The sequence below is a fragment of the Megalops cyprinoides genome, chromosome 14, assembly GCF_013368585.1.
Source record: "Megalops cyprinoides isolate fMegCyp1 chromosome 14, fMegCyp1.pri, whole genome shotgun sequence".
Lineage (NCBI taxonomy): Eukaryota > Metazoa > Chordata > Actinopteri > Elopiformes > Megalopidae > Megalops > Megalops cyprinoides.
The window spans coordinates 24,907,595-24,934,414 of NC_050596.1; the positions used below are offsets into that span (position 1 = coordinate 24,907,595).

Sequence of the window (26,820 nt, forward strand, 5' to 3'; positions counted from 1 at the left end):
TCCGCCGCCGGGGAAAGGCTGCCAAGACAACCCCGGCAAACGGAACTCGGTCACGGGTGCGAGGGCTGTCTAAAAAACAAGAGCAGGGAACCGCAGGCTTGCCCACAGATCTCGCAGAGATGTTCCGCCCCACACGTCGCAACGCCCACCCCCGTCCCCGCCCTGCACGCCTCCTTGTCCTTCCTCTTCCACTCTCCCTGTGTCTCCGGCCTCCCACCTGACACGTCTTCCGTTGCTCCCCCTTCCACTTCCTAACCGCCGCTCTCCGTTTAAGTGCAAAGAGAGGGTGGAGGCTTGTGTGAAAATGACTGAAAAGGGAGGAACTGCTTAGCAGGAGGGTAACGCTGAAATGCCAGCAGAGTTACGATAGGTGGGGATTTCCTTCGCGTACGAGAGGGGTGGAGATGGAGAGTCACGAGAGGCAGTGAGCTGCACAGGGCAGACAGAGCAGATGGAGGGTGGAGCTTGTGTGCCGTCACTCTGGGTCCCAGTAAAGTGCGGACTGTAACGGGTCCCCTGGTCAATAGAGGATGGTTCGTCCCCCCCATCACCCCCCCCCCCCCCCCCCCCACCGGCAGGACAGGGTAGGGCAGAGTGACAGCAAAAAGTGAGGGGCGGGAAGGGTGAGCTGAAGTGGAGACACCAAGGATGTCCCCTCAGGGCCAACAGGAAAAGGGAACCTCCAGCCACACATCCAGGAGGGCTACCGCTGGGAAGGTGAAGCCTGGAGTTCCTGGGCCCTCGTGCTGTCTTTGTGGTCTCTGAAAGTCTGGATGGATGGTACCTTAAGACAGTGTCGTCTTCCATAGGTTGTGCCCTGCTGTGAGGCCGAAGCAACAGCTGGTGCCCGCAGACTGGCCATGGAGGGATAACGAAAGACTACAGTTTTAATGGGCACCCTGTCTATGGCTTCACCTTTGGCAACGTTTTCACAGGCACGGTTTGGATGTTTTGGTCGAGGCAGCCTATCGAGAGGGATTTTTTTTTTTAACTGGGTGGACGAGGCAAGGTTTAGTGAGAGAAGAAGCCATTGGTCAGAAAGGTGCGTGGGCTGGCCTCCTCTGTGGTTTACTGGAGTTCAGATCGGCTCGTTTCCACAGTCCTCTGATGATGGTCCGTGTCCACTGCCACTGTTTGTTTATTGTCCTCCCTCTCCTTTTTGTAAAACTGCAGTTTTTTTTTAGACAGTCCTGCCTCTTACAGGCACTCCCTGTGTCCCTCACTCATAGCGCATCCCTGTAACATGGTCCTGAGATATGGCATTGTGTTTTCACCGCCTTGGCCCTCCACTCAGTCAGTGAACAGTCTCCATTGTGCCCCTTGTCAATCTGCCTCTGCCTGTCTCCCACCGGCCATATTTCCCCTAGAGTCCCTCCTCACTTGGTCCTGTACCCCCTCTTGGAATCTTTAGTATTAAATCTCTGACCCCCTCCCGCCCCTCCCATCTCCCACTCCTAACCCCACCCTTCTGCCCCCCCCCTGCTGAGCGGTGACCGCATTATCTCTGGTGCTCGCTGCCATCCCGGGGGCCGGGGGAGGTGTTGGAGGGGGGCAAGGAGCTGGGGCGGGCAGCCGGGGTCAGCAGGTGGCCCTTGTCCTTTCCCTCCTCTTGGGGCCCGGTGGCGGCGGCGGCGGCGGCAGCACTGCCCGCGCCCGACTCCGCCCCGTAGATCTCCTCGTGGCCATCCTCGCCGGACTCGGCGTCCTCGGAGCCCGAGAGCAGCTCCTCGTCACGGTACTCGGCCACGTCCACGCCTCCGCCCTCTCCCTCGCCCGGCTCCCGCAGCCGGCCGTGGTGCTTGACGTGGTAGCGCTGGTTCTGGAAGAACTTGACGATGGTGTGCTTGGGCAGGTCCAGCTGGGCCGACAGCGTGTGGATGGCCTCCTGGTCTGGGTACAGGCCCACGTCCTGGATAAAGCTCTGCAGAATGCCCAGCGCCTCCAGGGAGATCTTGGTGCGCGAGCGGGGCCTCTTGGCTGAGCTGCCCCCTGCCTGCTGGCTCTCTTCACTGCCCGGGCCAGGCATGGAGACGGGCAAGGGGTCCTCACGCATAGGAGAGTGGTCCTTCAGGGGCTGGGGGGGCTGTCTGTGCAGTGCCTGCTGAAAATAAGTATCGAACTGATTATTGAGGAAAGACTGACCCAGAATTACTGGTTACCTATACTTCATCCAACAAAGTCCTGTCGGGTCGCAATTCATTGAACTGCAGAACAAAGGTTACCATTTAAAATGAATTTAAATTTATTTGAATTGAACGGTAGGGTAGTGCTCACAAGCACACACTGCGAAGGATTGCAAATCTACAGCATAAAGGATGAATGGTGAAACCTACATATTTGCTGTTGCTCAACAGCAATCTAATTTATTTAACCATATGTCAGGTCTGATTGTTAATATTTTGACCTTACATTTGTCTTCCTCACAACGAGTGAAAACCGCATGAGGCAACAGGACATGGTGCTGCATCCTCTACTAAATGATTAGATGATCATGAGCAAAACATTCACGATGATAACAATGACACGCCATTGCTGAAGCTTTGTGCAGTACACGGTACATGAGAACGATTCAAAACTGGCATCACGAACAGATGGCAGATGTGTGACTTTGTCTGAGACCGCCATTTTCCCTTTGTCTCTAATGAATGTGGTGGGGTGGGGGTGGGGGTGGGGATGTGGGGGGGGGGGGGGGGGGCAGGGAGAAAAAGAAGCTGGAAGGTGCAACATCTCAAAGCTCACTATGACCGACTGTCGCGCTACCCTGCTGGGTTTATTACGAGGGTGGAGTGCAGACTGCCTTAGTCCTGGTATGCTAAGCTATAAATCTGTGGTACATTAAAATTAAAGGACCCACATAAAGATAATAGTAATTCTTTTTTTTTCTCTTCAATAATAACAGGGTATTTTTCAAATAATATTGAGGTCAGGCCAGACCAGAAAATATTTGAGAATTCTGTTATGGGGGCTGGTAGGACTAGGCGCTTTCAGGAAGTGTGTAGGCCTCACATATATTTATATATATTTTTTCTGTGTCTCTCTCTCTCTCACTCTGTCCCTCCTGTTTATTATCTTTTTTTATGTTGTTTTGAAACAAACAGCTGCTTTGTAGATTGGCTCTTTGCATGAGAGAGCGACAGAGAAAAAGACACTCTAAGGAAACAAAGGACACACAGGTTCTAACCCTTCTGTCTGTGTCCCTTCACAACTCTGTCATTCCTGATCTTGGGGACAATACACACACACACACACACACACACACACACACACACAATCGCCCACACACATAACAAAGAGGTCCCTAGGAGCACAAATGCTGACACCCTGGATTATGTCCCAGAACAAATTTCTCTGGAGTCACTGCTGCAGTCTTGTTTCTGGGTTCCTTCAAAAAAGCATGTGGAGATTTTTTTGGAATTTGTTGCCCAGCTTTTCAGTGCCCAGAGATAGAAGATAGGCCTGCTCTCTTTCACAATCGAGCGATCTTGCCAGAGGCTGAGAAGAGACTGAGCCACCATGGTTGTTCAGGTTTTACACCCCGGGACCAAGTATGCTGAAGTGCATCAAAAAGCCACAAAACCTCTCCTGATCCTTCACCAGCATGGAAGGATATTAATGAAAAGGGTTATGAGTGACTCAATCACTCTCCCAATCAGCTCTGTCCCCTGCAAAAGCCATAAACTCTGCCCCTCCGTCTGTCTACTTTTACCCTTGGGTATGCGTCAGTAATTCACGCCACACAATACATGCCTAACCACAAAGTGCATTTTGGACAAAGTTCTCATGATATCATTAAGTTTAGTGCTCCTCAAGACTGTTCCCTCTTTTTAAATTCTCACTGTGGACATGTTGAGTGCATCGCATTAGAATGTTTTTTTCATGCAAAACTCAAGGCAAACTACAGTGGGGAAAAAAATGTGAAGAATTATAAAATATAAAAGATTCTAACGATCCTTAATGAGGGCTGGTCCCCCCCGAGGGTGGAGCCGGACCCCATGAGGGAGGGAAGAGGGACAGTGCATCGCTATCAGAGGCGCCATTAACACGCAGATAAATATGTAATGATCTCAAAGACGCATTTTGGCTTTTCTGCGTGGCTTCATCTCTCGTGTAAATCGGAGTGTGCTGTTATTTTGCGTCCCTGTGCCTGGGGAGTGAGTCAGGGTGTGTGTGTGTTCTTGTGTGTGTGTGTGTGTGTGTGTGTGTTTGTGTGTGTGTCAGGGTGGAGGGAGGTCCTAAAGGACCTGAAGGATAGAGTGAGTGATGACAGAAAAAGAGAGAGAGATAAAGACTGAAGCAAAGAGAGAACTGGAACTAGGTGGAGAGTGGAGAGAAAGAAAGAGAAAATGAGTGAGAGAGAGAGACAGGAGAGAGTGAGGGAGAGAGGGAGCAGCGCCTCAACTCCCCTTCTACCCCAGCGCTCCGAGGGTCTCAATGCACAGGGCAGGGTCCGGCGCACACACATCCGCACCGCGCGGCATCCAATTTAGCAAAAACAATGCAGAAATTATTCATCAGGGCTGGGCCTGACAAATGAGCAGAGGGCCCGCACTTACTGCTAAATACGTATAAATATGAGGAGGAAATAATGATGAATAAGTAAAACTTGTGCTAGGTCACTCATGAAGAAACGCGACGCTGTCCCTGCCCCGCGCCTCCTTCAGGCCCAGGACTAATTAAGAGGGTCCCCGGCGCTCGGAGGAGGAGAAGAGGCGCTGACCCGGAGAACTAATGGCATGCACGCGCGTGCACTCAGGGCCGACCGCTGGGCTTTGGGTTCAGGCTGAGACAGGGTGTCATAGCAGCAGTGCTGTCCACTGCCTGGGCAAAGCCTACAAGCACTCCGCTCTGAAGTCCAGAGGCTTGACCACTCCCCCCCACACCGCGGCTCTAAAATAAGTACTGTATTGAAACATGGTCTTTATACAGGCCAGTTCCTGGATGTGGCAACTAGGCCTAAGTACTAGGACTGGGGTGAGACTGAAGCAGACTGCCTGTCTGCAGTGGGGAAGTGTGGCTATGCGCTGTAAGGTCAAGTGTGTGGGACTCGCTGCTGTATTAATAGGAATTTTGTCAGTGCGTAGAACTGCATGACAGTGTAGCTGTGTGTGTGTGTGTGTGTGTGTATAAGGGACTTTGCTCTAGAGCTACAGCTGGGAGACATGTGTGGTCTGTGGTGGCAGGCTGGCTGGAGCCGAGGGGGTGTGGGATGTGGGTGGGGGGAATCGTTGGGGGGTTGATCTGGGGAGGGGCCCTTCCTTACTGGAGCTAAAAAAAAAAAAAAAAAGACAACGGCAAGCCATCCACACTCTGAGGGGCCCTCCCACAAGGCCAAATGTGGGGGGTGGGGGTGACACGCGACACGTACCCCACCACCACCACCACCACCACCACCCAAAACTTCCATCCTCAAAGCTTCTCCAGGGCTCCCCACCCCTTCCTCCCTCCCCTGTAGTGTGTCTTTCTCCTCTCTTTCTCCTCTCCCTCCCTCCGGGTCAGTCCCTCCCTCCCCGCTGCATGTCCTGGGCTGAGCCGCGCTGGGTGCCTTGGTCGGGGGGGACGTTATTTTTAGCTGCTTTATGTCCTCTGCAGCCTCTCTCCGCTCGGCTTTGTGTCAGAGGAACAGAGGAATGTGTTAATGGTGCGACCACAGCTTCCTTCCTAAGATGCTTATTTATTAAAACACAAAAAAAAAAACGAAGGGAAGGGAGGGAGAGTCTCGGCTTGGCGGGAGTCCCAGGAGAGCTGACTGGGCTGGGGCCCTGCAGGCTCTGTCCTTGTGCCATTTGGATGGCGGCGACTGGCCCCACAGCTAGCTGGGGGTCTGTCTCATGCGTCCAAATCAGAGGGACCTCAGGGTGACAGGGTACGGTCTTACCAAATGAGGACCACAAATGTTATTCCTCATAATACTGTTACTTGTTGTCCTTTACACAATGTGTTTAGAAGCCTTGGTTGTGGGGTTGATTCCGGATTGAGGCATGTTTAGGCATGTCCCCCCCCCCCCCCCCCGCATTACGTCCTCTGCTTTGGAGACTATGTGCTCCTGATAAATGATCAAGGATGTGCATACCTAATCCAGATCTTGGCTCTGACTGACTCTGATTTGAGAAAAAAAAAAATCTCAATCTGATGCAGCGTCAGTGCTTTGGTGCAGAAGCCATAAGCACACAGCTCTGTGAATGTTAGCTTAGCATCGCTCCAACACGCCTGTCGAGTTCCACAGGTAGCCTTGGCTCCCTCTCCGCCGTCTGCTTACACGAAGCAGGAGCAGGGGGAAGCGGGAATTCCGCTGCAGCGGATCCGAGGAGCCCCGTGTTGCCATACGTGCTCCGCTTTACTCAGCCACATTAATCTGTCACTGATTACTCCCACAGGATTGGCTGCTGTCCCTGCGCAGACACGCACTGCACCATCTGCGGCCCTGCGCAGCTCAGAGAGAGAGCAGGGCCCTTGCGGCAGCTCTTGTCTTCAGGCGTGTCGTGGCACGCGCACAAAGAGTGAGAGTATCGCTGTGAAGTTCCCATGAATGTCAGCTCGACAGCAGTAGCCGAGATTTATTAATCAGTGGCGAGATCCCGCACTCAAGCGTTCTTTCCTGTTTCTGCTAAATGGTTCCGGTAACGCTGCTTAAAAGTTCCTCCGACGGCCTCCCTGTGTAAACATTCACAGGACGGCTGGTCTATAAAGTGTTTCAGCTTTGAAGGCGTGTCTGTTACAATGTTTCCATGTATAGTCCATAGCAAAGGTAGTAATGATCTAACACATAAATGTCTCACTGCTCATGAACCTTTACAAACACCTGCATTCAAAGCTATTCTTTAGGTTCAACAGGGCAGCGACAGAACTTTCATTCTGAAGCCCAAAGAGTGCAGTACCTTGTTACTGTTTATGAATGGGCTGTCTGGTTAGGACACTGGTCTTAAGATCAGGGTTTCAAATCGAGGGTTACAGCCTGACAGTAACCTGAGCTAACATGCCCTACCTAGAATCTCACCTCTTTATAGGAGGTACTCCCTTGCTGATAACTGATCCAAGATCATTAGAAAACGAGTGAGCTCAGTCCAATATACAGCACTCCGCACATCAGAATATATACAAGCTCTGCGTGAATCTGGACAAGGCTACCCTCCAAACAAATCACTAATTCCATGACACGCGTATCATGTGAGGGTAAGGCCTACGGTTACAGGGTCTGTGTTGTACATGTGACCATCTGGTAAACCGTGTCAGAGTGCATGACTGGATTCTCTCGTGTACAGTACGTGTTCAAAGCGGTTCTTGATTTGCAGAGGAGAATCAATTACAGAACCGCCAAGCGCCCTACCCCTCTTCAAGCAGCTCATTGTTATGAAACTGTGCATTAGCCCGACACAGGGTTCCCTGGCTTGATGTCTTTGAGGTTTCTGCATTTGGTACAGGCCCCAGAATGGAGAGGGATATTATTAATGACTATGCCTGCTCTGTGCTCCACTCCAACATGTGGACAAGGCCTCAAATAGATGTGTTTCCCTTTCTGAGCACACCGCCCATATTAGAGGGTTAGTGCAGTTCGCGAAAGCTCTGCTGAATGTCCTCTTCTCCCTGGCACACTGCGACACACGTTGAAGCAGACCCCTCACGCTCATTAGCAGCAGCCGCTGACGGTGCGCTTCAGCTCAGGTGATCAAGGCCTGTGCTCTGCTGAAAAACCAAACGCCCTCCGAAACCGCAGTGTGTGTTCTCTTCCTGTGATTATTAATATCGGGACCGCGGTGGCTAAGCGGTCGGGCAGTGTCAGGGTGGGGACCCCGGGGTATAATGGGGCATTTCCTCCCCAGGGCACTGAGACCTCATCAGCCACGCTGCCAAAAAGACTGTTTACACCACCGAGAGAGAGGGAAGGGAGATGGGGAGAAGACAACCGAGAGCGGGAGAGACAGAGGGAAGGAGGGCAAAAGAGAGACCAAGGGAAAGAGGGAAAGAAAAGGGTGAGAGGACTGAGTGTCTGAGGGAGGGAAGGGGACATAGGGAAAGGGAAGGGTGGGAAAGAGTCCCGCTGCATCAGTCTGAAAATCAGGAGTGTGGACAGGGTGAAATAAATGAGTGAGAAACAGTAGCGGTGTGTTTGTATATGTGTGCACGCATGTGGGTCCTCGCTCTGCAACAGTAATGACTCTGGCTGCCAGTGTGGAAAGTCAATTTAATCAGAGGTGCTGGAAGTGAGGGGTGGGGGGCTGTGTGGGCCAGCGCGGGGCTTATTACACTGAGTGGGATGGTAGCACGCAGGGCAGGCCCTGGCAGTCTAACTCCACAGGGGCCTCAGTGCAGCACCACACGCATAACACTGAAATGAGCTGCAGCAGAGGGTGGAGAGACCAGGGTGTTACAGTAAGTCTGTAAGCCTGTGTGTGTGTGTGTGTGTGTGTATGTGTGGTATATATGCCTAAGAAATTGATTACTTATGTTACTGTACAATCAACCAGTTTGTTGATTAATCAGTAAGTTAACCGGATCTCTTTTTTTAAGTTAGTTACACTGGCATGCATTCCTGTGTTTTTGGACATTGTAAACATTATGCGATTGGAGATTTTAAATGGGCGCACTCTGCGTGACCATTTGTAACACGCCGTCTTTGACAGCAATAATAGGCCTGCTGTTTGCTGCCACAATGTACACTGCGTCCCTCCAGCGGCTCGGTACCGGGGCCCGGCCTCACCTGCGGGTCAGTGGGCAGGTGCAGCACGGTGTGCAGCCTCTCGCTGTGGTGGTGCCGGGACTCCTCCTCGTACACCAGGTCGCGGTCGGCCTGCGGCAGGGTGAGGAAGCGGCGGATGGTGCACAGGTTCTCCCACAGCGTGCGGTTCTCGGGGCTCGGGCTCTCCTTCCAGCGCAGCAGCTCACACAGCCAGCCCTGCGAAGGAGGAGGACGAAGAGGAGGAGGAGGAGGAAGAGAGAGACGTGTCTTTTAACAGAGCTTTTCACACAGGCGGCAGTGGGGCCCGGCCCCACTTTACATTACATTATTGGTATTTAGCAGACACTTTTACCCAGAGCGACTTACGTATGTTACAGTTTTTACATGTTAGCCATTTATACAGCTGGATATTTGCTGAGGCAATGCTGGGTCAAGTACCCAGCCCAAAGGTACAGCAGCAGTTCCCCAGCAGGCAATTGAACCAGCAACTATTTGGTTACAAGCCCTGCACCTTACCACTATGCTACACTGCCACCCCCGCATAGTGGCGTAATGGTAAGGAGCAGGCGTTGTAACTGAAAGGTTGTTGTTTCAAGCCCCCACTGTGGTACTGCTGCTGTACCCTTGGGCAAGGTACTTAATCCACAATTGCCGAAATATTGAGCTGTGTAAATGGATAACATGTAACAAGTGTTCCTTATGTAAGTCACTCTGGTTAAAAGCGTCTGCTAAGTGACAATAATGTAATGTGATCCTACACTTCTTCTACAGCAAAACACATTTGTGTGTTTGGGCTCCTATGGTACTGTGACTGTTGGCATCTCAAAGTTTAACCCATAGACCTTGTGAAGAAGTCCCTCTGCACTCCACTGCTGACTGTGCACCGAGCGCTTCGAGCACACAGCTGTGCTCGGCACGCGTTGGAGCAGGAGACGTAGTTGGCACAGACTGCGTCCGCATACTGCGTAGACCGATTCCGCTCACTGCTGCCGCTGGAAACACCAACTGCTCTCTGCACAGCACATCGGCAAGCCATCAGACTGATTGTTTCTCCTGCTATTCGTCAGGACCAGTGGCCCTCAAGGCCAAAAAAACCCCCTTCTGCCTGGCCAGTAGGATGCAGCAGCGATGTCAGTGAATGTTTCGGTTTTTAGATTTTATGCCCGGAAACCCTGTGCTCTCATTATTTCGGATAAATATTACACATGTTAATGTGTATATGATACTACACACTGTGCGCACGAGGGTTTTTATATAAATCTGTATCAATACTGTGGCACAGCACTACAGCAAGTGACACAAGTGACCTTCTGGCAATGGCTAACACGATAAAGTGTGGAGCGAGGCGTTTGGGCTGAGCTGAAAGTGCACACAACAGAGAGTAAGGGGAAGGGCGGACATCACTGTGAGTCAGAGAGGCAAAGAGAGAGCAGAAAGTGGAAGTGAGGGGGAAAAAAAAAAGACCAGTAGATGGAGAGAGAGTAAGCGAGGGAAGGGAAAGAGAGAGGGGAAAGATTTGATTATCTCTGCTAGACTGGTCCAGACTCTGACACCAGCTGTTGTGTGCTCACAGCTTCCTCTGGCGTGCAGTGTTAATAACCTGATCAGTGCTCTCGCTCCCTCTCTCCCCCCCCCTCCCACCCCTCCTTCTCAAGGGAGGGGGCCGGCCAGCTGCGGCAGATGGGGGCACTGAGCTGTAACCCCCCTTCAGACCCTATCTTATGAGACCATACCCCAATCTGGCACTCACAGACACACACACACACACACACGTGCACGCGCACACACACACACTCTCCCACAGAGTCACACTCTCACAGAGACACAAGTGGCAGAAGGAAGGGGAGGGGGGTTGGAATACACCTGTGGACCCTCATACATGTTCCCCTGTTGTGCTAAACTACTTAAAGTGTTTGGGAGTTACCAGAAAAAAAACACACAAGTCGAAGGTTTTGGCATTTAACTGGAGGGGATGTGAAAGTAGGAGCAACTGATTGCCACCATGCCACTTTTTTTTAATTGGCTAACTCCAGTTGGAGGAACTGGTTACACACTTGTGCAATTTATGTATACTATACAATAATTTCATATGTAGCCGTGTCTCTGCCAACAGCTCTCCTGGTCTCCCAGCACCATCCTTCGTTAAGAAAACTTTATGGTAATCAAACCAAGAACATAAATACAGAGTTCTGACTCAGGCTCTTCCCTCCCCAGCAATGAAATCTTTAACCGCTATTCCACACAGCCTTCTTTCTGTCCGCCTCATCCCTTCACTGCATGAAAAATCTGTTCACAATAACCCCAGATTACAATCCCACACGTGTCCATAGAACTCTTTCCCCTATTTTTCAAATTACCAGCAACTTCAGCAAGAGGGGGGAGATAAAGAGGAAAACATATGGGGCAATTGTCACTTTGCTGCACCCTTCTAAAAATCAAGCTCTGTGAAGAGGACTGAGATGTGTACATATTAATCATAACAATGGCTGTGGTGCGGGTAATAAAATAGAAGGTTCCCCTCCTCGATAAAGATCTCCACCATGACTCACGCGGCACAAAGCGATCCCTAAACTCGATGTAAACAGAGCCGGGGTCGGGGGTATGGAACGCATTTGCAGGGCCTTTGATGATGATCTGCAGTGTAAACCGGCTCTCCCCCCTCTGCCATGCAGGCATGCCTTTTTATCTCTTGTTGTGCCCGGGACTGCCTGTATTGTTTATCTGCTTGCGGAGACATGATGGCACGCCGCGTTTCGCTCCGCAGAGCGGACTGACAATCAGATACCGCAGTTTCGGAGGAGAAGGGAGAAGCAACCACCCCCCTCCCTCCCCCCCAAACTCCGTTAAAAGAATCGCACTACTTGAGGACCAAGAGAAATGTGAGCCCCAAATACCCTCCTCTCCCCTTCTCCAGTGCTTACTGTTCTTAACCTATTTCCCATGTGTTTTAATATGTGGATGAGCGCTGCCAGGTACTTATCATAATGAATGGTACTTCAACACTAAGTCATCCCATTGTCTCAGCTTTCACACCGAATGGGAATACATCCAAAAGGTCACGCACACTGCACTGTGCAGGTCACAAGGAGGTGCAAGCTTGCTGCCAAGACCATGTTATAATGTCTTTAAAATGGTAAGCAAATAGCCTGTAGCTGTAAAAACTGATATCAAGCTCACTGAGTGGCCTGTCTGATTACTTGACTTGTAAATGGATGTGTCAGTAGCTCCTAACAGACTTACCTGACTCTTGTTGGCAGCCACCTTCGCGAAGAGAGCCTGGGAAACCTTGGCCCTCTTCATCTCCTGCTGGATCTCGTCATAGATGGCTGAGGTGATGTTGACCAGGGACTCCAATTTAAGGGGCAGCTCAGGGGCAGGGCCAGGGGGCTTCGGCTTATGGAGGAGACCAAGGGGATCAGAGAGAGGAGGTAAGAGAGGGGAGGCAGAAAGTGTCAAGGACATTGGTGGGCAGTCATTAAGAGACAGAGAGACGGTGAGAAAGAAGGGGTGTGCATCATGGAGTATATATCACAAGGACTGTCAAAATATATTTCTGCTGGATGGTACTTATTTCTTGCATCTAATTTTCAGTTTTTCTTTAAGTTGTAGCACATTAATTTTTGCTGAATTTGATACGGTGTCTGAGGTTACACAACAGGCACATACAAGTACAAGCACATTCGTATAGATAAATGATCATGAGATGAATACATACAGACATAATAATACACAAATACCTCCTTCATGCAAGAAAAAATTACGAACATGGTCCTGGTGACAGACTATGCTCATCACGAACCACATGTCCTAAAGACAGTCCTATGTAGGAATGTATGTATACTTTTAATACATCACCCAAATATTCTCTCTATGTGCATTTGTTATGGTCCCTTTGTAATATACTGACATAACTAGATATGGTGGATATTTCTCAACTGGTTTTTCAAGTTACTGGAGGCTTTGCACTTGAACAATCTACTTCGATATCTGTTTTACATTCCTTCAAAAATGCACACCTTAGGACATGGGGTAGGCATCCCTGTTCCTGGGGTGCCAGAAACGTTTCTGGTTTCTGTTCCACCCAAGCCCTTAATCACAAAATTGGATTAATTATTCTGCTGAATTTACGCAGGTGACCATGTGTTCGAGGTACTCAGCATTTCACCGTTCAGACCGAATCACCCGTATTAGTTTAGTGTAATAACTGATCCAATTATGTAATTAAGACTGGATGGAGGGAACAAAAACCAGAAATCATCTCCAGTACTGTAGGACCACAGTCATCTACCCCTGCTTTTCAGTTTACCACCATAATGTAAAAACGTTTACTTATTTTCTGATTTTAAGATTGTCTTCATATGAAATTGTATTAGAGTAATTTTCACAAGCATTATCATAAGAACAGCTTTCTTCTATAGCAGCCATTTTTCCAGCACATGATTTCAATTTGTCTTTCAATAGGTAAAACTGTACAAAGAAAAAAGATATTCAGACAAAGACAACATGAAAATATTGCTTATAATAAGAAAAACACATAAGAAAGGGAATATTATGGAATCCTTTACGAAGTTAATTGATTTTGTGATGAAGAGTTTTCCTCTACAGAACACCACACTTCCTTGATAGTGGATAATGCATCAGCATTAGCTGATATCTTTGGGTTTGGACAGTCCTGGTTATGTGAATAGATTCCCCAATTGACTGTTGTAACTATGCCAACGGAACTGATTTTACTTGGTTTGTTTGATGTTCTCAGTGTTGGGTATATTCAGTGGACAGGTGTATAGTATATTAATTTAATTCTCACCGAGTTTGAGATTTTGGGCTTATTTTTCCGAATAGACGCCCATGCTTCAGGGGTTAACTTTTCATCGAGGTTTCTCTCCCACACCATCTGGATTGGGTGGCATGGTGTTATGTTAGTATTATTCAAATTCTGTACATTTATCAGCTATATGGAACTGCTTTGTAATGCAGTTGTAACTAATCCATTCTATACAGCAGTCATTTTGGAGACTGTGATTCTCTCTCCCACAAATTTTCTAAGAAAAAAAAAAGATATCTGACTATGTATACAGGTGGATATGGAAAATCTTGAAAATCTATGGAAAATATTTCAGTTGTTTAACTACAATTCCAGTTACCCTCAGAAGGGGTGGACTGATTTAGTGATATCTCTAGGTTCCCTTGAACCTAGCTGATAGCAATGATGGTATGTTCATGCACAGACCATACATATAAAGAGTACCCTGCACACACCGAGTACGCCATGACACTCACTGCAGACATGTTCCATGCCTGTCTCAGTCTCAGACATGCCTCAGAAATATTCCATTCCAATTTCCATGTCTATAGATGGTAGTAGATGACAAAACAAATAAGACAACACCGAGACAGGTATACAGAGATAACAAGCTTAGACAGCCCAAAGCAAATACACTGAAATATGGCAGCAGAGAAAGAAAAATGCAGACAGAGGGGCTAAAATGGGATACACTCGCAAACAAGCAAAAATGCCAAAAGCCAGGCAGTCAAGCACACAGGCCTTGCTCTGTGAGGCGGGAAGGAAAGGAGGCTCCTGCTCGTGGGGGTTACCTGTGTGAGGCGGGGGCCCCCGGGGTTAGAGGTGGTGGTGGGGGGCAGGCCCACAGGGGGGTTCATGCTCCGCTCGCGCTCCTCCTGGTAAATTCGGTCACGCTCGGCCTCAGGGAGGTTGAGGAAGTTCTGCATGGCCTTGAGGTTGACCAGCAGGGACTGGGAGGCTGAGCGGGGGTCCTCCTCCTTCCGCAAGATCTCAGAGAGCAAGCCCTAAGAGACACACACACACATGCGCGCGCGCGCACACACACACACACACGGATTGAGTGCAGCCCACACACAAAGAAAGGAAGTACAAGAGGATCCATCACACACACACACACACTCAAGCACACACACTTCACCTGCAAAAACTCATCCCCCTGCCTCTGAGAACATCTTCCACCCACTACAAGGAACGCTCCATTCGGGATCTAATGGGGCGGAATTCAGATTTGCAAAGACTCAATAGGCCAGGTGTGCCTGCTGCTGTGGGGTGGGGGATGGGGGGGGCGTGTGAACGGGAGAGGGGAAACTGTAAGTGGGAAGGGAGTGTGATCTCTCGGAGCTGAGCTGAAGGATGAAGAAGACCATAGTAGGACATGGTAGTGCAGAGCGGCTGGGGCTACAGAGGAGTGATTCCCACCACTGACACTCGTTCAGTGACCACAGGGCGCTCTAACCTTTGTTGTAGGTAGCTGTGTAAAAAGGTCAGCAGCTGCGGTCATGTGGAGCGACCGAATGTAGATCAGTGGGGCAGCGTGAAAGCTCGATTCTGGGCCAGCTGTCTCCATCCTTAAAAACACGCTGCATATTTCATCAATATCTACTTAATTCCACATTAATGTCTGCAGTCCCTTCACTGAAGCACTGGAGCGCAAAGGACTGACATGAATTTCTGAGGGTTATCAAGAGGGTGTAAGTGTGTGTGTGAGACAGAGAGAGAGAAATAGAGAAAGAAAGACAGGAAGATGTATACAGAACGGCTTTTGGTGCAGTTTGGTATATCTTATTTAGAATGACACGTACTCAGTACTTTTAGCAGCTGATCTACCCCTTCTCTCACACACACACACACACACAGGCGTGCGCACACACAGGCGCGCGCACACACACACACACACAAGCCACACCATGCCACCTCACATCAAAGCGAACACAGCAGACATCGAGGTGGGCGATACCTGTGTGCGATTGAAGGCCACCCGGGCGAAGACGGCCTGCGACACGCTGGCCCTCTTGAGCTCGTCGCGGACCTGCTGATAGATGTCGGGCGAGACCTCCACGGCGGAGGGGTTGGCCCCGGGGTCGCTGGCCTTGGCCGGGCGGGGGATGGGCGGGTGGTTGAGGAACTGCTGGTTGAGGGCCTGCGGGTGCTGGTGGGCCAGCAGGCGGCTGACGGCCAGCTGCTGGTTGATGAGGTGGGCCATGGCCAGCTGCTGCCGCACCAGCTGTGGGCTGAGCTGCGGGGACAGCAGGCCGCCGGGGGCGAGCAGCGGCTGCAGGGCGGCCGGCGGGGGCACCTGGGCGCGCAGCGGGGGGCTGTGGTGGAGCTGGCCGTGGGGCGACGGCTGCTGGGGCTGCTGCTGCTGCTGCTGGGACTGCTGCTGCTGCTGTGACGGGTTCTGGGGCTCCCCCGACGCCCCCTTCACCAGGGCGCCGCCGCTCCCCAGGGAGCCCAGCTGGGCCAGGCTCGCCAGGTGAGGGGGAGGCCGCTGTCCCAGGACGCAGTAATCGGCCAGGCTGTCCCTTTCCACTGCGGGCGACACGAGGAACAGGGGAGTGAGCCGTGAGGTGGATGAGCGCTCTCTCCCACAGTTCCACTCACTTGTGCCAGAACTCCACCCTAGTGAGCGCAATCTGGAGCAGCCGACCAATGCGCCTCTCCACCACACTGATGTTACTCATTAAGGGTTTACCCTATGTCTTGGTTTTATGAATCATTGCTTTCCCAACAAATGACAGATGGACTGCTCCATTTCACCTGCACGGGGGGGCATCTACACTTGCGATATCAAGAAATAGTGAGTCACCTTTGATTTCAGAGTTCTCCCGTCCAGGCCACATCTTCTCCAGGTAATCCCCTGCATGAAAGACAGGGGGAAAGGTGAGACAGAGGGCAAGGGACACACACACAAAGCCATAGACCACACCAACCACATACAAACACACACACATACACACACTTAAGCGCACAGGGCACACAAATCTGTGGATCATCCAAGCAGATAATGGGGACTGGCACGGGGGTGCTGGTTGGTGGGTTCACTCAGGATACTTTCAGTCAAGTAGTTCTTCACAGGGCAAGAAACTGGGACATGCCCTGAAATTTTAACCCAATCACAACTCGGAAAGTGCTAAGACTGACATGCGCTTTCGCCAATCATATTCAACGGTCACGCAAATTGGGCCAGTGGTAGCTCTCCCTCTGTCTCTCTTACTCCTCCTTCCAGGTTCACATCTGGAGGCTCACAGAGGCTGTTTTTCTCTGGAAGGCACAGACCAGAACTAATACTGCAGGCGCTATGTAACCCAACGCTCCTTTTTCTGTCAGCGGGCCGGGTATTTTGCGAATCTCCTTTTTTTCACTGTTTGGGGTTTGGTGTCGACTTTGATCTGCTGTGCGGCGTAATTATGCCGCTTTTGGGGGGGGATAGAGGGGAAAAAATAGTCCATTTTGAAGTTAAAAGGGTAAAACAGCGGAGCAGGGGGCAGTCTATATATGGCGATGTGTAAGAGGACCCCGGAGTTTGGAGAGGAGGAAGCGCTGGTTTTGATTAGGACCGAGGAGCGTTTAGTTCCCACTGCTATATTAAGGGAGACATTAGGAGATAATGTAAACCATGCAGTGTAGAGCCCTGCCTGTCAACTCTGATACTCCAACCCCCCACTCTCAACGCCACTGTCGGGTCAACTCAGGAGAGGACCCCTCCCACCTCGCACAGCCTAACCTGCCGATTGGCTGCGCGGGCTGTCAATTAAACGGTTTTGGCAGGCACACTGGTGCGGTGCGTGTCGATCAACCAGACGTCGCAAGTCGACCGCGAATCATTAAGTCAGTCAGAGTCAGTCAGTGTATTCCTTAGCAGGTGTGTGCTGGTGTCTCGGAGGCTTTGCCAGTGAAAGAGCGGGTTGCTGTCGCAGTCCCAGAGGCTGACCTTTTATCTTCTTGTACTTCTTGTACCAACGGCCGAACTCCTGGCACTTGGAAGTGGAGACGTTGGCGTAGTAGGAGCTGTTGACAATGGAGGAGATCATACTCTGGAAACAGGAAAGAGAGAGAGAGCGTGAGGGACAGAAGGAAGCAAACAGATGAGGGAGAGAGAGGGATGACAAGAGAATCAGGGAGAGGGAGAAGGAAAGATGAACTGGAATAAAGAGCAAAGAGAGACCCAGAGAGGAGGCAGTGGAGAAAGAGGTGGGAGGGTAGAGCATTGGAGGAGGAGAGACTAGCGTTTGAGTGAACATGGCACTGTCCAGCCTCACCTATTCCACCTCCTGCTCTCCATGCCCACAACACAAGCCAGGTGTCTCAATCCCACTAACTCGTCATAACGGCAACTCTCGTCCCAGGTAAAAGATTCAAGCCGAACAAGTAGCAGTAGCACACAAGCACTAGCATGCAGCCTCACACTGACGCAGGCGCGCACACAGATTCATGGATAAAGCCTTAAGGATATAACAGGAAAGAGAAAGTCTTGTGATTGCACACACACACACACACACACACACACACAGATTCATTCCGGTGATGAAGACAGAATGAGACAAACAAAGCCACACACATGCTTGCGATTGGTATGGGGACTGACACCCACACACATATTTCTACTTAAATACATCACACATCATGCTGAGATCTATAAATCTTGCCCACAATTTCGCAGCCACATGGAGATTCACACACATTTGTGAGGCATAACGAAGTACGCACACACACACACACACACACACACACACACACACACACACACACACACACGCACACACGGACATGCACACAAAGACAGACAGCTGTGGCCCATTGAGAATCTGGGGATGATAACTGTATGGCCACAGCCCTTAGAAAGCAGGCAATTAATGCAGAGGAAGAAGAGACTCTGTGTCTGACACACTGCGCAACCCACACTCATCTGAGGCAAAATGTATGAGCAAAAATAGAAACGTTAATATGTGTGTATTTATGGCTAATGGTAATTACGTGTAGCATTTGTTTTTAAATACGTGTGTGTGAATGTGCTTGGAATTGTGTTTGCATTTGTGGACGTGTGTGTGTGTGTGTGTGTGTGTGAGTGAGTGAAGGTGTATGAACTTGTATCTGTATGCATGTGGTGGGGGGACTGTGGATGCATGTGTGTGTGTGTGTGTGTGTGTGTGTGTGAGTGTGTGTGTGTGTGTGTGTGTGTGTGTGTGTGTGTGTATACGTGTGTCTGTGTGTGTGTGCGTGGCAATGCAGTGGGAAGTCCTAAGAGACGCCCTGCCCTGCTCCACATTACTCTGATAATATATTAACCACAGGGGTGTCATAACGAGAGCTCCACATATGGTGTGGTGTAAGTCACTCACTCACAGGGCCGAAAGCAGGCCCTGTGAGTGAGGGTTCGCTGCAGGCCAGGGGAAACGCATTAGCCAGGGCATTTTTACACTCCTCTCTCATTTCTTAATTCATTTGGGTTGTTGGTTTTCCAGCATGCGGACCCGTGGCAATCAATAGCCCTACACAATTTTCATTCACTTTCCTCTCCTCATTCACGCACGGTAAGCCTCCGTGTGGTGTATGACTAACATTGTTGACTAAGCATTGTTTGAAATACTGGTGTTGAAGCCATTTGGAATAAACATGCATGGGGTATTTGTCTGTGTGCATGACCTCTTGTGTGTGTCTGTTCTGACAAGGACCATGTTCAGGGTTGGACAGAGAAAAGAAAGGAGGATGAGAGAGAGACACAGAGAGAGAGAAAGCAAAAAAAAAAAATGTGCAAGGGGTGGGGAAGGGAAAGTAGGAGATCATTCTGGACAATCAGTCTGTAAGACCATGCGGTGCAGGGTTAGGAAGCAGTACCTTGGAGTAAGGGTCAGAGTGGCAGTACCTGATTTACTGAAATTACAGGCTGGTACAATATGTTGAAGAGGGGGGTATATGACCAGGGAGAGGAAGTCAATGCTACCTGGAAGAAGAGGTGAATGGTACCAGGGAGAGGGGGCATACGGTACCAGGGAAAGGGGGGTATGGTACCTGGGAGAGGGGGCACTCCTTGGCCAGTGTGCTCTGGTTCATCTCCTTCAGCAGCTCCTTCAGGGCGTTGCGCACCGTCGCGTGGTTCCACTGCTCCGACGGCAGGTCCTCCAGCTTGGCAAAGCTGCAACCACAGAGACTCTTACTTCCCATCCCACAGTTCCCCTCACCCTCATCCACCACACCCCAGCGATCTTACTGGGCCTCACTGGGCAACTTCAGAGGAAGCAATAAGACGCACAGCATGCCCAGAATGCAAACAGGAGGCATGTTTTACAGTGATGACATCCTGGCAACAATCACAACGAGATAATCAGGAGACTTAGAGCTGGCACATTCCATTTATCATGCTTGCATCAAACGCGTCTTTGTGATACTTCACACTGGCAATAATTGTTTTAATGGCACAGCATTACCGGCTTAATTATACCCCCACTGTATCCTGACAAACTAGTGAGAATGTCGTGTACGTTTTTGTTCATGTGGTGTTGATGGAAATGCTTGTGCAGCACTTAAAAATAGCAATGCAAAGATCATTTGTGACGTTGGCATTAGCGGTGGGATTCCTCAAATGCCAACTTCAATGACAGGTGTAAGGTATAATGGGGAGGGCCTAAGTGTCCAGTCTTCTGTTAACTCACACACTGCCCAATTCCAAGCTCCCACATTTTGAAGGTCCTTAGCCAAGTCTGCTTCACACTCAGCATCGCACCCCCCCCCCCAACCCCCTGACTGCCCACCGCCTTCACCTCTGCAGCTGTATGCGGAGAGTGACCATGTGGTAGACGTCCAGCAGCATGTCAGCCACAGTGGCCTCTGGGGCATCTGTCAGGTACTGGATAGGCAGGGGGTTCCAACGGCCCACTTTGATGATTCCTGACAGCGAAAAGCAGAGAGAGAGAGAGAGAAAGAGAGAGAGAGAGAGAGAGAAAGACAGAGTGAGAACAAGACAGAGATGGGACAAACTGTCATTAACCCCGGCTGACCTCCTCGGCTCTCAGCGCAGGGACCTCATAGCATCGCGCCGTTACATCATCACCATGGCGACAGCGCCGGGACACATTCGCACGAGTCACGCTCGTCCCCGGACTGCGCCCGTAATACAATCTGCCAGAGCTGCACCGAGCGCGTTGGCAGTCCCTCGGTATCCTTTCCCCAACCACAGAGGAGGAAGATTACATCACTTTCAGCGGCAGTTCATTCAGTAAAAAAAAAAACAAGAGCATCAGAATCTGGGCCTTGCATGTACACGGACACGAGTGTGCGTCTGTGTCAGAGTGCGAGAATGCGAGTGTATGTATGTGCGGGTGATTCACATTGTATACGTTGGTGGGTGCGAATGTGTGTAGATGAGTCACTGTACAGATAAATGGAAGCAGATGAAGATCCTCTCTCCCCCTCTCTCTCTCTCCCCCTCTCTCCCTCTCTTTCTCGATGACAGGCACTTCATCCAGGGCCATCAGCAGTAAACCAGGCAGAGGGACAACGGTGGGCTGATAAGACCATATCTATTAATCCCTTATCAGCCGGCGAGAGATGAGACACCTGAAACATTGACTGGCGGCTGCACCATTAGCCATAAATACACGGGCGCCGCGGCTGTTTATAGCAGGGAAGAGAACATCACCACACCCAGACATGACAGTTCAAGGCTGGCCATTACGTCAACCCCAATTAATACTCGCAGTTCAACAGATTAATAATTGTTTAGTCAACCCCAATTGGTGGCCATAAAGTCTTCCCAAGAAAGAGAAATGCGTGCCCCTGTCTGTCTGAGACTGACAAAAGTGCAAAACAGCTGGACGGCACAGAAATCCAACACAAAGGGGGATTGGCAGGACTCAAACAGACATGCTCTCCGGTCCCAGTCTGTCCTGAGGCATGCTGGGTAATGGGGTATACCCCACAGGAAACGGAACCCACAGTCATGCATCCTGACCGCCACTCTCATGGTGCTGACAGACCCATTGTCGATCTTGATGTTGGTCCCAGCCAGAGCAGGAAGTGCAGGAGGGTATGTTGGCATAGCTGAGGGCAGCATCCCCTGTGTGTGAGGTGGGGGCGGGGCAGTGGGGGGCACTGAAGAATTTATGGAGATCAATGAAGTGTATTCAAAGGGAAGAGGGCAGTGGAGAATAAGTAATCAAACATTTACTGGAACATGTAAGAACCTAATCCCTGACCCCTACTCCCTGACTACTCAAAAACTCAATACACACAACTGTATCCACACAAAAATACTGTTCTTCAGGAATCCTAATAGGAATGAAATGGGCTGAACACCTCTGTGGGCATTTTTCCTGGCAGTCACAGAATGCGCAGTAGACCCTTATCCCTTCCTTTCACATACATTGTGAGTATATTATTTCCCATATAGATGAAATCACAATGTCACACAGACAGGAAGCTGGAAGTTTTATCATAGTATAATTGTACATTGTGACGTTTCTTCTGCCTTTGCAGACAGCAGAGGCAGAAGTGTGCATTTCCTCTACGGACACTCTTCCTGTATTTCCTGCAGCCTGACAGGAGTTACCCCTCTTCCTCCTCCTCCTCCTCTTCCTCCCGTCGCAGTGCAAACTGGCCCTTTAAAAGCGGCTGGGTCTGTGTGCCGCGCGGTGCGTCTGAAAAGCATCCCTCGGATGTGTACACAGACGCATTCCCCGGCCCTCCCCCAGACTGCGGCTGGAACTGCGAAGCTAAACAACGCTAATCGCATTACCATCCGCTAAATCAAACACAGACGGGACAGGGATGCGTGTGCTCTCCCTCCCTCTCCCTTTCTTTCTCTCTCTCCCTCTCCCTCTCTTTCTCTCTCCCTCTCCCTCTTTCTCGCTCTCCCTCTCTCCCTCCCTCCCTCTCCCTCTCTTTCTCTCTCCCTCCCTCTCCCTCTCTTTCTTTCTCTCTCCCTCCCTCTCTTTCTCTCTCTCTCCCTCTCTCTCTCCCTCTCCCTCTCTTTCTCTCTCCCTCTCCCTCTCTCTCGCTCTCCCTCTCTCCCTCCCTCCCTCTCCCTCTCTTTCTCTGTCCCTCCCTCTCTTTCTTTCTCTCTCTCTCCCTCTCTTTCTCTCTGTCTCTGACTCTTTTTTTCAGGTTTGAGTGTTTTTGTGTTGTCCCAAGAAACACAGGGTGCACAGAGGTCCCAGGTGATCCCACAGGTGTGAAGAAATGGGGGTGTGAGTGACCAGTACCGTGCAATAATAACACCGCATTCCCCTGACATATCCGTGACATTGCTGTTACTGAAACATGGTGAGAACATTATGCGCCTGATTGGATTAGCAACTACTGAGCCACTGACCACTCCAGTCGGTGGTCAGTCTTCCCCCTACGATCTGCAATGACCGTTTCATCTCTGGATCGGGGCCAGTGATTATAGTTATGCTCAGCAGGATTATTACGTCTATTATTTCCACAGGGTGCAGGGTCCAGTGCAGGTCTGTCAGTTGTTCACCCTGACCTGGAGTTGCAGGGGAGCCTCCACTTCACCGCAGTAGGCCTTGCTCCAGTGGCCCAGCTGTGGGCTCTTACACTCTGTATACAAGGCCTCAGTAAGCTGGGGAATGTTTCGTGTTTGCCCTATTATTCTAAATGCATTTACAGAGATATATTCCCCAGATACTGAATTAGAGAAGAGAAGCTATGTAGACAGATGAAGACAATTTGTGTGTGACTGCTCCCACCCCCCCCCCGAACCCCCCCTCAACCCCCCCACCCCACCCCACCCCACCCCGCCCTTCCATCATTCTCGTTTCCCTCTGTGTTTACAATGCCTGGTTAGCTTTGATTCCCGGCACTGTAGCTGTTTTCCTCATTGTCTCCTTGCGCAATTCTGAGCGCTCACTGCCGCAGGCTAGCCTCGCTGGCTGCAGGGATTTTGGGGTACCCCCCGGGGGGGGGGCAGGGCGACTGCTCCGCACCCTCACTCTGACCGTCTCTTCCACTCCTACGGCCCGGCTAATCACGCAGCAATGTACAGGTATGTACAGCGCTGCTGCCATGTCTGCTGTGTTAAAGGGTATTTCCCTGAAGGCTTTTTGCTTTTGACACTCATGCTGTCCATCACATTGTCACGCCCAGTGACTACAGACACAGCTACACACCTTCTTGTGAGCTGTGGCAGCACGGATGGCACAGTGGGAATGAATGAATCCTTTATATCTGGCCAGCCTGTTTCTGTGTCAGATCACCCCGAAACGGGACGCCATTTCCACATTAAAATTCTTGCCCCCATTTCTTCTTTTTCGTGTGGTCAGATGGTGGCTTGGCTTGCCGCGTGAACTCCCACCCTCACACACTATCCCACAGAGCCAGGGCTGGATTTATGTGCCAGGCTGCACGCACATGGCCCATTCCTCATTCACTCTGGGGGCACAGAGGGGAGACCATTCCCCATTCTCTATGGGGCATAGAGGGGCCCATTCCCCACTCACTCTGGGGCATAGCGACCCATTCCCCATTCTCTATGGGGCATAGAGGGGTTTGTTCCCCATTCATTATGGGGAATAGAGGACCCCTTCCCCATTCACAGTGGGGTGTAGAGGGGTGAGTTCCCCCATTCAGTCTGGGGAACAGAGGGGATTCCCCATTCACTCTGGAACCTGTTCCCACTTCGTCTTTAGCATAGTGGGAGTGGGAGCCGAGTATATGGCTCCTACAGGAAGTCTTAGTCACTTGCTGTCTGTTTGTCTGACTGTCCCACTTTCTCACCATAGCTAACACTGGCTGGAATGGAATCAAACCGTTTGACCCAGTGGCCCCGCTTGTGTGATTAATCATCCTAACGACATGAGAGTAGTAATTATGCGCATTATCCCAGGGGTGCTGGGTGGACCTCAAACCCAACAGCACTGGAGGCATGACTGTGATCAGGTGGGCGGGTCAGGGTTCTGATTGGACCAGGGCCCTTAGGTCGAGCAACATCAGTCGAGACTTCACAATTTGTGACATGCATTTCAAAACCAGAAAAAATGTGGCTTAGGCTTATTTATGAAAAACAGATTCAACGCAGGTTTATCCAGATGTGGTTTTTCCTGTTGTATATTAGTATGGATTGTTTCATGCCTTGTTAAAATCATAACTTGTTGCACTACTTAATTGGTTCATGTAAGTTGCATTTACACTATGTGTGTGTGTGTGTGTATATATATATATATCAACACATGAAAAAATGTATTTTTGACAAAAATGACATGCTGACCCACAGCGGCTTAAAGTCAAACGTGGCAAACAACGCTGTTCACTTACTGAAAATTATTACTGCCGTTAATTGTCTGAAGCCTAAAAATATAGATCTGTCCATATGCTTCTATAAAAGCTTTTAAACCCTTATAATTGAAATAAACAATATCTCCCAGTTAATTACTGGCTGGGCTAATTAAAGAAAGGCCGTGGCGCTCTGGGAAGAGTTTAAAAATACTGCTGGGAAGGAGTTATGCAGGACACAATTCAAACGAGAAGAAAATAGCAGGGACTCTGTATAATTTTGGTCGTAAACCACAGAGGAAAAAATGTATAATTTAAGCCAGAAATTATTCATTTAACATAAACGCTTATTTTAAAAAACAAAAAGTATTCATTTCGGAGGAGCGGAGGGGGCCGAGGGTGTAGTCGGGGCAGTTTTATGTGTGTGTTTACAGGACAGGGTGCAGGAATTCGGGGCAGGCTCGCTGCGAGCCTCTTTGTGCCTCTTTGTTGTTGGCGGCTCGCGCGTTCTCTTTTTTTCCTCGGGAGCGAACTTTACAAAGCGGCCGGGCCTTTCTGTTGTAGCGCTGTGTTTATTTTGCTGCGCTGTGATGTTTTGCTTAGTCTCTGATTTTTCTCTTCGCTGTTTTGAATCGCTGCTTGATTTCTTTTTGTGGCGGGGGGGGGGGTGGGGGGCTTTGTTTCTGCTGATGTTTTCTGGGGAGCCACAGAGACCTCCCATGATCCTTTTTGGCTATCGTGGGTCAGGTCAGATAGTGAGAGGGGTCCTCTCCTGGCATGCCCGGGGGCCTGCTACCCTCAGTATGGTACATTGTCTTGTATTACAACTTCTGTACAGACAACCTCTGCTCTGCATTACTCAACTAAGGTAATAATGGGCTCATTATCACATTACACAACTGTATAATAAATGAAACATTTTTTCCAAAAAGGTCATTTCGAGATTAAAGTATCTGTGTTTTTTAGTAAAAAAACAAGTTTTGACCTCCAGGGAAAGTTGAAATGCACACAGATGATTATAGTATTAGACTAATATTAGACTAAGCTGAAAGAGAAGTGGTTGTAATGGAAAATGGCACATATGCAGCCTTCCAGGAACTGGGAGGTGGTGTCTGAGGTCTGAGCCCTGTGTTGGTTTTAATATACGACTCCCTCCTCTCTCTCTGTTGCTGAATGGATGTCCAACTACACAAAGGTTTAATACAATAGTAGTAAGTCACCTACTTTAATAGCTACTTTGACAACTGTCCGTACATATTTTGCTGTGCTAAGAAGTGCTTTTATGGTGTTACTCCAGTTATGAGCACCTTGGGTTGCAGTGTGTGCGACACTGACTGTGATTCAGACAGGCGAATTTATAAACAGATTGATTTCAATGCGTGGGCCGCACAGGAATGACATGATGCTATTACAACTTCCTGAACACTTAATAAAAATCAGCCTCTACTGTCTTCAATAACCATGTACGCAATGATGAATTGCAGATACGTTATGGTCCTTTTGGTGCTCTCTTTCCAGCTCCTTAAACACACTTCTCCTTCTTGGAAGCGCCTCCCTCTTCCTCTCTCACTTGTCCCTCCTTTACGTCTCCTCCACTCCTCCCTTTATGTCTTTATTTCTGATGACTTTTACAGACTCCGTCTCTCCCACTGCTTCGTTTGTGTTCCAGTCCGCCCCTTCTTTCACAAGCGCTGGTTTTAAGCTCAGTCTCTCAAGACGACTGTGGCTGAACTGCAGCCTGGATTAGCTGGTTCCGGATCAACGCTTGGTAGAACTGTCCACCCAGTGTGCCCTGTGACAGAGTAGCAATGTTGTTCCTCGCCCGCCCCCCTGCCCCCGGCCTCATGACTCACCCTGTGCCTGAGCGGCAGAACTGTGGGAATACCCCAGGGCCAGCAGCGCCGTCTCCACCAGCTGGGTGAAGAGGATGTCCTTGCGCACCAAAACAAACTCCGCGTGCTCCTCCCGCCCCTCCCCGTCCGTCACTGGGCCCCCGACTCCACCCCCTTCCACCTGCTCCACCACACAGAACACGGGGATCATCAGGCCTGGCGAGGAAGAGAGAGGGAGGGGGAGAGATGGGGGGGGGGGGGGGGGGGGGCAAAATTATTGTAGGAAACAGTAGCATTGT

At 50.2% G+C, this 26,820-nt stretch overlaps 1 protein-coding gene across 4 annotated transcripts in view; it reads right to left on the reverse strand.

Annotated features, from left to right (window-relative positions):
* Positions 1 to 1,498: 1,498 nt before the first annotated feature.
* The window catches only part of satb2 (SATB homeobox 2), a 48,165-nt gene continuing 22,843 nt past the window's right edge, over positions 1,499 to 26,820 (reverse strand). Inside the window, exons 3-13 of one of the 4 annotated variants that reach the window (XM_036545942.1) lie at positions 26,543 to 26,737; positions 20,237 to 20,363; positions 19,488 to 19,611; positions 17,410 to 17,512; positions 16,285 to 16,335; positions 15,436 to 16,007; positions 14,270 to 14,482; positions 13,482 to 13,568; positions 11,915 to 12,067; positions 8,696 to 8,890; positions 1,499 to 2,098 (exon numbers count right to left, since the gene is read on the reverse strand). In XM_036545942.1, the coding sequence (XP_036401835.1) occupies positions 1,499 to 2,098; positions 8,696 to 8,890; positions 11,915 to 12,067; positions 13,482 to 13,568; positions 14,270 to 14,482; positions 15,436 to 16,007; positions 16,285 to 16,335; positions 17,410 to 17,512; positions 19,488 to 19,611; positions 20,237 to 20,363; positions 26,543 to 26,737 (2,420 nt within the window). Of the gene's footprint in view, positions 2,102 to 8,695; positions 8,891 to 11,914; positions 12,068 to 13,481; positions 13,569 to 14,269; positions 14,483 to 15,435; positions 16,008 to 16,284; positions 16,336 to 17,409; positions 17,513 to 19,487; positions 19,612 to 20,236; positions 20,364 to 26,542; positions 26,738 to 26,820 lie in introns of all 4 variants that reach the window. The other 3 variants (XM_036545941.1, XM_036545945.1, XM_036545944.1) reach the window with 3 other exon arrangements.